The sequence below is a fragment of the Jaculus jaculus genome, chromosome 5 (assembly GCF_020740685.1).
Source record: "Jaculus jaculus isolate mJacJac1 chromosome 5, mJacJac1.mat.Y.cur, whole genome shotgun sequence".
Classification (NCBI taxonomy): Eukaryota; Metazoa; Chordata; class Mammalia; order Rodentia; family Dipodidae; genus Jaculus; species Jaculus jaculus.
Genome location: NC_059106.1, coordinates 61777669 through 61790897, shown reverse-complemented (window position 1 = coordinate 61790897; position 13229 = coordinate 61777669). Strand labels below are relative to the sequence as shown.

The following is a 13229-nucleotide window of genomic DNA, read 5'->3' as shown; positions in this document are numbered from 1 at the left end:
GTAGTCTCAGGGTGGCCTCAAACTCATGGCAATCCTCCTATCTCTGCCTCCTAAGTGCTCGGATTAAAGGTATGTGCCACCATGCCCAGCTTAGTGTTTAGTTACTGTTTTTGTTTGTTTTTCAAGGTGGGGTCTCACTCTAGCTCAGACTGACCTGGAATTCACTATGTAGTCTCAGGGTGGCCTTGAATTCTCAGCCATCCTCCTACCTCTGCTTCCCAAGTGCTGGGGTTAAAGGTGTGCACTGCCACACCCGGCTGTTTTTATATTATGTGAAACACAAGAAGAATGTAACAAGTTGCCTTTTGTAGTATATTCCAGATAAACACAAATGCTCCCTTTATGACACCACACTCTAAGATGAGTTTATACATACAGACATATACCAGTCTTAATACTGTGTTCTAAAGTTAAAATAGTTGATTGCTGTCATAAAGAATAAGAACTTTTAACTAGACCAAAGTATAAAACCTCAACAGAGATTGACACTGACCATTTATATAGATGTACTTAAGGTCGCTTAAGTAAAGCAAGGACTGTAGAGGATTAATAAGAGTGTGGTGGTTTGAATCAGATGTTCCCCATCAACTCATGTGTTCTTCATGCCTGGTCCCCACAGCTGGTGGCAATTTGAGAGGTGGCAGCTTGCTGGAGGAGGTGTGTTGTTGGGTGGGCTTAAGGGTGTCACAGGCAGCTCCTCTAGAATCTGGCTCTCTCTCTTTTGTTGTTTTCCACCTGCTGTGGCAGAAGTGATATCCAGCCTTGCTCATGCCATACTTTGCCCTGCCATTATGAAGCTTCCCCTAGACTGTAAGCCAAAATAAAAACTGTCCTCCCATCAGCTGCTTTTGGTCAGGTGCTTTATCCCAGCAATGAGAAGGTAACAATACCAAAGAGAGACATGATTTCTGGGCTCGATATGAGATTTCTAGGCTACTTGAATGTACTGACTGGGCATATGGTGAGCAATCTGGCCCAGATTTATGTCTCAATACAAGACAGTCTATGTGAAAAGTTAGTTTGTTCACTGCCATCTGTAATTAATAATCTAGTTTAACAAATTTTATGATTATATACCAAGTAAGATAGCAGTAGGGATCCAAAAGTAATAGATGGTAGACAAAAATGAACAACCCGAGGCCTCTCACCTTTAAGAATCTCACAGTTTTGAGGAGAAAGGCAGAAATAATAACACATTTTTTTGTGGTGATCTAAACTATAATCAAAATACTAAATAGAAAGTAAATTTCTGTGATTTTATCATATTATACTGGTATACATCAAATCATTTGGAGACTTAAAGTTCAGTTAGATTGTCAGATTGTCAGACTTTCAAATGCAGGCTGTGGTAGCATAGTGTCCTCAAAATAAGAGTAATACCATTTTGTCAAAAGATTTGGACCATAAGAAGTATTCAAGGCTACAAAATTATCCCATTTCTGCTCATCCACCTAAAAAAAAAAATCCAGAGCTGGAGCGATGGCTTAGTGGTTAATGCGCATGCCTACAAAGCCTAAGGACCCAGGTTTGATTCTCCAGGTCCCACATAAACCAGATGCACATAGGGGCGCATGCATCTGGAGTTTGTTTGCAGTGGCTAGAGGCCCTGGCCCATCCATTCTCCCTCTCTTTTTCTCTCCCCCACCTCTCTGTCTCTAATAAATAAATAAACAAAAATAAATCTTTTAAAAAAATCCATGGAGTCGGGTATAGTGGCGCATGCCTTTAATCCCAGGTGGGAGACAGAAATAGGAGGATTGCCATGAGTTGAGGCCCCCTTGGGACTACATAGTGAATCCCAGGTCAGCCTGGGTTAGAGCAATACCCTACTTCAAAAAACAAAAAAGAAATCCAGGTGCCTATGTTATCTTTGAAAAAGCTGGGAATACCAAAAATTTCAAGATATTTTTGAGTGAGAAAGTCAAAGAAAGGGAGGAAGAATGGGACAAGACAGGAAAGGACAGAAAAGCAAGACAGGAAAAGAAAAACAAAAAGGAAAAGAAGCAAATAGACCTAATTAAGTTACAGGTAAGCCTGCAAGCTAGAAAGGAAATGCTGGTCAAACAAGGAAATCTAGACAAAAGACAGGAAAAAGTGGAACATCATGCTAGAAGGAAGAAAGATCTGGATACCAGACAGTAAATTGTCCAAGGGCAAGAATTATGGTGAAAGTCACTTTGAACTACATGAAGAACTTCACTGTGGAAGAAGATAGAAAATTCTTTTATTTATTTATTTACTTACTTACTTACTCTTAATTATTAGCTGGAAGTGGTGGTGAATGCCTTTAATCCCAGCACTTGGGAGGCAGAGGTAGGAGGATTGCCTTGAGTTCAAGGCCACCCTGAGACTACACAGTGAATTAAAGGTCAGCCTGGGTTAGAGTGAAACCCTACCTCAAGCAAACAAACAAACAAAAATTATTGATTTGCACGTGTGTGTGTGGAGGGGTGGTTCAGGATCTGTTGTCACTGCACTACTTTTTGTATCAGGCTTTATGTGGGTGGCTGGGGAATAAACTCAGGCCAGGAGGCTTTGCAATCAAGTGCCTGTTAAAGGCTCAGTGATTAACATGGAGTCATCTTCCTGGCCCCCTCTTCTTTTTAAGTTTTAAATATTTTATTTATTTATTTGAGAGAGAGAGCGAGAGTGAGCATGGTGCACCAGGGCTTCCAGCCACTGCAAACGAATTCCAGATGCATGTGCCACCTTGTGCATCTGGCTTATGTGGATCCTTGGTAATTGAACCAAGGTCCTTTGGCTTTACAGGCAAGCACCTTAACCACTAAGCCATCTCTCCAGCCCCTTTTTTAATTTTTTGAGACAAGGTCTCACTGTGTCACCCAGGCTAGCTTCAAGTCACTATTCTTCCCCCCCAGCTTCCTGAGTTTTAGGATTACTGGCTCTGTGCCATCATGCTCAGCTTGGAAAATACTTTACAGTACCTCTACTCTGGATCAATAAGTGAAACCTAGAAGGAAACAAATTCTGACTGAATATAAGCATGGTATACGGACAAACTCTGAGATGTCTAAAGACATGATGATCTGTTTTAGGAGATTTTTTTTTACTTTATTTTTATGTATTTATTTGAGAGAAAGAGATAGAGAGAAAGAGAGAATTGGCATGCCAGGGCCTCCAGCCACTGCAAATGAACTCCAGATGCATGTGCCCCCTGGTGCATCTGGCTTATGTGGGTCCTGGGGAATCGAACCAAGGCCCTTTGGCTTTGCAGGCAAATGCCTTAACCACTAAGCCATCTCTTGTTTTAGGAGATATTTAAGCCTAGGCTGAAATACTATTTTCAAAATGGTCTCTAAATCTTTAAATAATACTATGCAAAAAAGTCAAATGTTGGAAAGAAAGAGGAGTTAAAGTAAGGTCTTGTCCTATCTTAAAATGTGATCATGCTGTCTCTTTGCATCACTACAATGTACAACACAGTGTGCCTTGGTAGGTGGCAATGGATGGATTTTTTTCCCCCCCTTACTTCCTTTTCTTTGTGTTTGGTTCAGATAGGATTCTGTCTTTCTTTGTAGTGTTGGCGATCAAATGAGGGTCTTATGAATGGTAAGCATACATACTACCAGTGAGCTATATACCTTCTTTTTGAAAGAACAGAAGAGGAAAAAAAGTCAGAGGCTGACCTTTTGTTGAGTTTTGGGACCAGAAGAGAGATCTGGGTCTCTATGATTTTCTCCTCGGAATAATGAATTATTTTGTTATTAGCCCCAAATAGAATTCTAACTATGGCAAAGGGAAGGACACTGACCATCAGGCAAGTCCAATTTTTTTCACATTGTGACACAAGGGTATTGTTATCTACAGTTTGTGCTCAAGAATCACATAATCACCGGGCATGGTGGTGCACACCTTTAATCCCAGCACTCAGGAGGCAGAGGATCACCATGAGCTCGAGGCTACCCTGAGAGTGCACAGTGAGTTCCAGGTCAGCCTGAGCTAGAGTGAAACCCTACCTCAAAAAACCAATAAATAAATAAATAAATAAAAATAAAATCACACAATCAAGTTACAAAAAATTTTCGAAAATGTTCATAATGGGGCTGGAGAAATGGCTTAGTGGTTAAGGCATTTGCCTGCGAAGCCAAAAGACCCAGGTTCGATTCCCCAGAACCCATGTAAGCCAGATGCCCAAGGGGCACATGCATCTGGAGTTCATTTGCAGTGGCTGGATGCCCTGGCGTGCCCATTCTTTCTCTATCTTTCTTGCTCTCTGATTGCAAATAAATAAATAAACAAAATTTTAAAAAATCTTCATAATGATTTAAGTAAATTTACAATTTTGTTTTGGGCCACATTTATAGCTATCCTTTGCTGCATGTGGTGGGATGTGTCTCACATGCTGGAGGTTGGACATGGCTGGAAAGATTATCAATCACAAAATCTGAGAAAACCACTCCTAAGGTGTGTTTCCTCAACAAGCTGCCATCCAGTCATATAGTCAGGCTGTTATTAAAGTCATTTAGGTTTTGACCTGTATTTCTGATGTGTGGGAAAAGTTCATCACTTTCTCGTTGTTTTCTCTTTCTAGTATGACAGAATTTCTTTTACTAAATAACACCCTCCCCCACAAATGATAATTGCTGATCACAGACACTATTCCTTCTCTGCTAGTTCAACCCTATATGGATTCCTAACTAGCACCATACCTTTTTAACCATCCTAACTAGGTGCCTTTTCCTAGTAGTTCAATGGGTTTCTTATTCTGCTCTAGTAAAAGGGAGATCCAAAGGCATGAGAGATATATCAGACAGGTAGATATGGTAATCCCATATACCAGGCAAAACAGAAAAAATGAGTTTCTCAGTTTCTAGCATCAAGATTACAAACAAAGAGGTAGTTTGAATGTTATTTTTTAAAAAATTGCTTTTGCTTGTATGTGTGTGGGTTGCATGTGTGGTGTATGCATGTGTTTGCACCCATGCTGTGTTCCATGTGCTTGCTTGCAGCAGAGTACAATTGCCTGCAGTGGCCAGAGGGGAATGTCAGGTGGCCAGTTCCATTGCTCTTCTGCCCCCAGGGCTTGCCATTTATTTGTGAGCTCTAGTGGTTCTCCAGTCTATACTCTCCTATGGGACTGGGGTTTCAGCCTCATGTGGTCATGGCCAGCTGTTTATATGGATCCAGGGGATTAAACTTGAGTGGTCTATCAGGCGTCCTCAGGTGCTATGCTACACAGGAAGTACTCTTAACCACTGAGCTGTCTCTCCAGGCCCAAAATGAAATTTTTATGTATATATTTACAATATAAAAGCCTTTCTCAAAGCTGCAGAGAATGCTTTGAAGAAGTTTGGGACTTTATAATTTCCATGAGAAGTAACAGGGAGTTAACTCTGCAAAAAAGCTCTGTAGATCTTTACTCAAAACTCTGTGGGGAGGAACGATAAGGAAGTGCCTCATAGTGTTTTTGCCTTTTCTATTTCCTCTCCATAAATCACTGGGTAAAGTATAAGTAGAATTTTTTTTTTTTTTTTGAGGTATGGTTTTGCTCTAGCCCAGGCTGACCTGGAATTTACTATGTAGTCTCAGGGTGGCCTTGAACTCACACCAATCCTCTCTGCCTCTTGAGTGCTGGGATTAAAAGCATGTGCTACCATGTCCAATTTAAGTGTAAATTTTTATTGATAATGTTTTCTAAATAGAATTTCTTTTTGAAATTGATTTTCTAATGTTTAGTGTTAGTAAAGTTTTCTTTATCTACAGGAATTATTACAGAAGGGACTTAAGAAACTTACTAGATTCTAGGATGACAATAGGAGATCTACTCCACAGATAATCCCCATTCTACATTTGGTCAACAGTCAGTGCCTTTCCTCTTTAAAGCTTTTACTAAGAACATAAATATCCGGGTGTGGTGGCGCACGCCTTTAATCCCAGTACTTGGGAGGTAGAGGTAGGAGGATTGCCATGAGTTCGAGGCTGCCTAGTGAATATCTAGGTGAGCCTGTGCTAGAGCAAGACCCTACCTCGTAAAACCAAAAAAACAAACAAACAAACAAACAAAAAAAACAAAAAGAAAACCAAAAAACCCCATAAACAAGTAGTACACATTACAAATGGAATCTTTCATGTTCCAAATGGTAGAACACAAAAGTGGCTAAAAGACAAGTCTAAAATAGACAAGGCATTTCTTTTCAAGTATGCTCCGAGCATATTATATAAGGCTGAATTTATTAAGAGTAGAATAAATTTGTCAAGATTTTCCAAATATTTTATTCATTTGAGAGGGAAAAAGCACATGGGCACACCAGAGCCTCTTGCCACTGCAAATAAACTCTAGATGCATGCATCAGCTTGTGCATCTGGCTTTATGTGGCACTGGGGAATTGAACCTGGGTCCTTAAGTTTTGTAGGCAAGTGCCTTAACCACAGAGCCATCTCTCCAGCCTGGTAATATATATATATATATATATATATATATATATATATATATATATATATATATATATATATATGTATAATTTTTTTTTTTCTGAGGTAGGGTCTTGCTCTAGCCCCAGCTGACTTAGAATTCACTATGTAGTTTCAGGGTGGTCTCAAACTCACAGCGATTCTCCTACCTCTGCCTCCCGAGTGCTGGGATTTAAAGGCATACGCCATCACACCTGGCTCTTTTAACTTTGTAGTTTAAATTCTTAGTCAAATATCAACAAGGAAAAGACAGAAATAAACAGAGCAATTTAATTGCTTACTTCAAAAAAAAAAATCCCACAACTATGTGTCCATTCTTTTTCCTCGACCCTCCCCCCCCCCCCCAACACAGGCAGGGTCTTGCCCTAGCCTAGGCTGATCTGGAATTCACTATGTTATCTGAAGCTGGCCTTGAACTCACAGTGATCCTTCTACCTCTGCCTCCCCAAGTGCTGGGATTAAAGGCCTGTGCCACTATGCCTGGCCTGTCTGATTCTTAATTTCCATCTTTCTAGCCCTCAAAATACCAAGAATTGAACAATTAGAGCCTCTGGTTCCTGAAACATGTTACAGATTCATGGTCATGATGTAGATCTGTCTGCATTTTATTAAGTTCCATAAAAGTAGTTAAGTGAATTCTCATATCACTCTGGAAATGACTCATGGGAAAAGCAAGACAAAATTACAAGACTTGACACTAGTCTGTATTGACAGTTTTAGTCTATAATGTTTTTTTTTTTAACTTACTGAATTGCTATTAAGAAGCAAAACCAGGGCAAAGCCAATACATGGTACTTGTATATGCCTTTGGTACCGAGAATGAAAGGAAATAGGGGAAGAAAGTAGTACTAGTTACAGCTTCATGTTACAAGTGTTGGCAGCATTAACAAAATTGGAATGTCCAGTATTTTTCCTCTGATAACTATGATGGGTTTATGTTTTGAGGTGATATAGCACAGTGTCATTCAATTCAAGGGCTTGGTGTTTTTCTCTGAACTGTTCTTACACTATTTACAAAAGAAATGGCTTCTTTGCCAGGTGTGGTGGCACACGCCTTTAATCCCAGCACTCGGGAGGCAGAGGTAGGAGGATCGCCATGAGTTCGAGGCCATCCTGAGACTCTATAGTGAATTCCAGGTCAGCCTGGCTAGAGTGAGACCCTACATTGGAACACCCTCCCCCGCAAAAAAGACCAGAAATGGCTTATTTGACTGCCAGTAAGGGTCTCAGGACTCTTGCTATACTTCAGAAAACTGAAAAGTACTGTTGGCTTACACTAGACCTTTAATGGATTTGAAATATCTCCAATTCAAAAGGAAACAAGATTCAGGGTGAAGTTTACAATCATTAAAAAAAATTTGTGTACAAGGATGAAAACTGGAACTCCAGAAAATGTGTTTTGAAACAGTTATAAAAGTATTAGTAAAATTCTAAGATTATGTTCTTTTTAATTCCTTTTTTTTTAAAAAAAAAAAAAAGACTTAAAGTAATGCAACCAATGCTATAGCTTCATTTGTTATTTCATTAAAGAAACCTGAAATTTGTATCACAGAGAAAGGGGCACACTTATGATTATCACCTTCTAAGTTACAAAATAGCTTTGCAGTATGTCAGGTGGCCTTGAAATCTCTCTGTTCTTATGAGGCAGTTAATAAATATGCTTATTTACAAAATATTTCTTATAAATACACAGAGCTTATGATACGAACATTATACATGCACACCAGATTTTTAAAAAAATCTAGCCTGGTCCTTGTTTCTTTCATAGTTTTCTGGAAAACTCTATGTTAACAGAGTAGCAGTTTTCAATAAATACCAGAGAATTACATCTATATGTCTATAGAGACAATGGAGCGATACGAGTGGATGTTGAAGGAGAAGAGATTCTTGGTTTTACTGGTTTTTTTTTTTTTTTCACTCTGAGGGCATGTTTTCGCAAACAAAAAGTCTTATTTAGAAAGTTTCATCAATGGAAAACCATTGAGAAGAAATACAAAACATAATAATCTCAATTTGATGACCTCATGAACTCAGAGTTCAAAACAAATAGTTGAGACAGTAACCAAACCACTCAGCTTGGTACATTTAAATGCTATAAAAAGCAAGCTACATGCAAGGTTTTGTTAATATTAAGGTTAAAAAAAAACGGGCTAGGCATCCAAGTTGCATTCTGAAAAGGGAGTGCTCGAATGTACTTCAGGGAATCCTCATAAATCAACATGCAGACAGTGGGCACATACTTGTCACAAGTGAACTTTAACTCACAAAGCCATTGATTAAAAACAATTGATTTCAACACAAGGGTAAGAATAAACAGTTACGAAGTACAAGGAAACAAAATATATTTGAAGCTTACCATAATGGTTAAATATTGCTTCTTATAATTACTTAAGCTTTAGAGAAAAAGCACAGTATTTTAATCCAGAGAAAGGTGTATGTTTATACATAGATCTTGAATAAATCTGTACTCCAGGACTTTTAAAGACAGGTAGAGAAATCTGAAAAATTCAGCCCTGGCTGGAAGCCAAGGGGCACCAGCACCATTTTGCTAAACTAAGACAACAATTTACTTATGAAAAGACAGCATTTAGCCTTTGCAGATCTTATCTACACACCAGGCAGGATAAAGTTATCTATCACTGTTCAGATTAGAAACATTCAGAAAAAGGCCACAGATGTCAAAAGCCCTTTTCCAGAAAAGGCCTTTGAAATACTGATTTGATACTCTAAGAAAAGGAGTGGTTATGGATTTATGAATTAAAACTTTAACACTTTAAGGCTTTTGAAAGGATAGGAAGTTAAATTTTTTCTTAAACCACAGAGCCCATGCCACATAAATGACTATAGAACACTGAGAAAATATCTCATCCAATATTTTCAGTGAATATCCAGATGTGTGTGAGACACTGGAAATGAGGACACAGCAACAGCCAACAGTAAGAACATGCAGGATAGCTCTCAGGAAAGTACCAACCTGCTATATGCTTAAATTTGATTTGTCTAAATGTGTTAAACTTCAGTGCAGAAAAGCTGGCTTGGGCAATCCATTGCTACTCCTTTTTCCTCACAATACATATACTCTACAAAGATCAATATAGTATTGACAGAAAAATGATCACAAGTGCTCCCCTATGCCAGTGAACTACAAGATCAGAGGCATTGTGTACACAGGCGATACACGGTTGAAGCCAAGGACAAACGTTCCAACAGTTTTAGTCCTGGCATTTTAGATGAGCACCCTGTTTTCCAATCACAGAAAGATCAACCACCAAACTGCCAATGCAAGGACCACGAGAAAAGACATCATGAAAGGAATACGAGGAGATGGAAAAGTATTAGGGTAGAGGTGGCACTTTTTGAGAGACTTGTGTTCCTCAGGGATTGGAATAGAAACCTTGGGAAGAATTTCTTCATGTTCTTGCTGGGGCAAGGCTCTTTCAGCAGATCTCTCTTGCCTTTTAAGTTTCTCTTCATCCTGTACTAACAGAGCACGTTCCTGTGTCTGCTTTCACGGTAGAAGATCAAGAAAGACAGAGAAAGATGAACAAAATGACAGATGGAAAATGCTCAAAAGTGATACTCGGGGATGTGCAAAGGATGGAGAAAGACCTTTTGGACACTCTTCATGCTAGCTCCACTTTATTTTGGCCATTTACCTAGCAAAGTTTCTATAACATAGTAGGGTGTTCAACATAAAAATATTTTTATTTATTTGCAAGCATAGAGAGAGGGAGAGAATGAATGGGTACATCAGGGCTTCTTGCCACTGCAAACAAACTCCAGACGCATGCACCACTTTGTGCATCTGGCTTTACATGGGTATTGGGGGAATTGAACCCAGGCTGTCAGGCTTTGCAAACAATCACCTTTAACCACTGAGAAATCTCTCCAGCCCCAATTTTTTTTTTTAAATAAATGAATAATCAGAATACCCAAATGGCCAAAGACTGCTTGGCTTGCCTTAGCTAGATTATTAATTTCCTCTTTGAAAATATTCATGATTGAATTTTTTTCACATATGAAATTTGGATTATTTTTAATTATTTTAGTGCTACCAATCATCAATAAATTGGGTAATGTGAATAATAAAGCATTCTCCCTGCCATAGAAAAGTTAATTTATTTCAAATTAAATGGCAGAATATAAAAAATAATCTTCATATCTCTTCATATAGAGTCAAAAATGCAATAGTTCAGTATGAGAATTAGATTTTGCTCAGGTGAATAAGTCTTAATTTTGCACATGTAAAATACTGCAAAATAAAGGCAAAAAGTATGACAGTTTACAATGTGCCTCCAAGGTCTATCCCAAAAAGAGAGGAGAAAAAGAAAGAAAGAAAGAAAAATACCCCTACCTACAGATCTCAAAAATTGTACTCTCAGAATCATGATGAAAAATAATAATGACCATCATGAAGGTTTATACATTACAGTTAGGAAATACTTTTGGCAATTTTAAGGAAAGTATTTTTTCCCAATTGTCCAGCTGAGAATCTTTCTCCCCCCACAATTCTATATTCTGCTATACATAGTCAAGACAGATGTTATCTATGAGAGGAAAAACTTGGCTCTGAGTTCTCTTAGTTGTGCTAGCCTTCTCTGATCAGTTTGGAAGTTCAACATTGGTTCTTTGCACACCCCTAAGTGATATGTATCAGGGAGAAAGTAGCTAGGGGACTGGTAGCAAAAAGAAAACAGAAAAAGACAGGATGCAAAATTATAATGATTTTTCAAAGAAAAATAAGGTGGGAGAAGAAAGACAACATAAAAAGAATAGGGTATAATTAAATTCATTTTCTCTCTAAATACATATTTACATCTTCATGCAGCTTTTTCAATCAGCCATGCGCCGAAATAAGCAAATTGAAAACTGCAGGTGCTGCAGCCATGAACGTGTGTTAGGCCAAGAGGCTGTGGGTGTGAATTTACTAGTATAGCCAAAAGAAAAGAAAAAATCAGCAGCTGTCCAGTTCTAGGGGATTCTGTGCTTAGTGCCATGACAGGAGCAAATTTTGACTGAGAAGCACAAGTCATATCAGCAGCTTTACCTCGGGCCCACCAACCTTTCTTTCCAAGGGGAGCATAGAGGTTTTCTTCACCTGGTCATACACAAATTACATAACATTCAGTTGCCTCACATTGCAACAATGTTGTCAAAGGTGGGAGAGGTACCCCCAGAGAACAGAAATATTATCCTACTTATAATAAATGGGATATGCCAAAAACAGAATTATCTCAACATAAAAGATTATCACAGCACACTTCTTATTTATTCCACTATTCATTTAGAGGTATAAATACACATATGAAGCTAAAGTTGTTCACATACTCCCCATGGATTTAATTTAGTTTGCAAAAAGTCATTTCTCTAAAGTCCATAGAGAGACACTGCCATCCCAAGACCAGTCCTGAGCTGATTTCTCAAGGGTTTCTATTTAAAGACATAACATATTTTCTGGAAATGGAGACCAATACAAATTTAACAATCTTATTTAAGTTACTTTTTCAAAGTAGCTGAGCAGCTTTTATTACTTGCACAGAGTCTAAAACAAAGCTTCTAGAAAAACATGCCATTACTGTTTGCAATAGGGTTAATGGGCAAGAAAGCAACAAGCTACTTTTTTTAATTTGCAGTACTTCAGAGTTAGTTAGGACATTAAAGATCATCTCCATTAGCAGGTCCAACAAGATAAATGATTTGTTCAAAAACATTCAGTTGAGCTTTGATTAGCCAGGCCCACTGAGTCCAATCAAACCATAACTATCATTGGACCTCTTATTTCTAAAGACACTCCAAAATGAATTATCTGACTGAGAGTGGTGGTCTCACCTAGAAAGTAGTGGTGGTATGTTTCCAGTTCAAAGTTCACGCTACAGTTTACTTCCAGGATGAGGCTGGGAGGCACTGAACAGGAATGCCAGTCCTATCATCTCTGGAAACTACTCAGTTGTCCATAGTTAGGTATGGTCCAGTCTCACTTGTGAAACAGCTTTAACTTTGTTTGGAGAACTGTTAGCTAAGTCCAATCACTTGAAAAAAAAAAAAAAAAAAACCCTATTCTTTGGGGATCAACTTTTATTCCCTTCTCCAGTTCCAGAAACTAAGTCATAAAAATGGATAGTTTGCCGGGCGTGGTGGTGGCGCATGCCTTTAATCCCAGCACTGGGGAGGCAGAGATAGGAGGATCACCATGAGTTCAAGGCCACCTGAGACCACATAGTTAATTCCAGGTCAGCCTGGGCCAGAGTGAAACCCTACCTAAAAAAAAAAAAAACCAAAAATGGATAGTTTATCAAGACTTCTGAAAAAATGTTTTAAAGTTTTTGTTTTGTTTTGAGACAGGGTCTCATTATGTTATTTAGCTCTGCCCTGAGCTCTTAGACTCAAGTGATCCTCCTTCCTCTTCCAGCTTCCTGAGTAGCTGGAACTACAGGCTCATGCCACTCTGGCTAGATAAACCTCATGTTTTTACTGAGGATATCATTTTGCCTTTCTGAACTAGAATTGCTATGGCAGGGGGGAGCAAACACATAACTTAAAAATATGACCAGTCATTAAGACATTGTGATTTTAAATAAATAAATTATACTGGCTAAATATAAAGATTTTTTTAATGAGTTCAAGGTAACATTCAAGATATTTTCACTAAACACACTTATTTATTCTGGCATGGGATTTCTAACATAGGTAATGCCAACATAAAAAAAAGCATTCCCTGACAGGATCTACAGCCTCTTCTAACAGTGACTATCTTGGAAAAAAGACAGAGATAAATTTGTTTCTCAAAAGCTGAAATA

The 13229-nt window shown here is 38.5% G+C and overlaps 1 protein-coding gene across 11 annotated transcripts in view; it reads right to left on the bottom strand.

Annotated features, from left to right (window-relative positions):
* LOC101605199 (delta-type opioid receptor) overlaps positions 1 to 13229 on the bottom strand; it is a 307172-nt gene that overhangs the window by 42348 nt on the left and 251595 nt on the right. For 5 of the 11 annotated variants that reach the window (XM_045149488.1, XM_045149498.1, XM_045149490.1 and 2 more), the window contains one exon: positions 11480 to 11530. The exons of the other annotated variants lie outside the window; for them this stretch is intronic. In XM_045149488.1, the coding sequence (XP_045005423.1) occupies positions 11480 to 11530 (51 nt within the window). The remainder of the gene's footprint in view (positions 1 to 11479; positions 11531 to 13229) is intronic. 11 annotated transcript variants of the gene reach the window in all.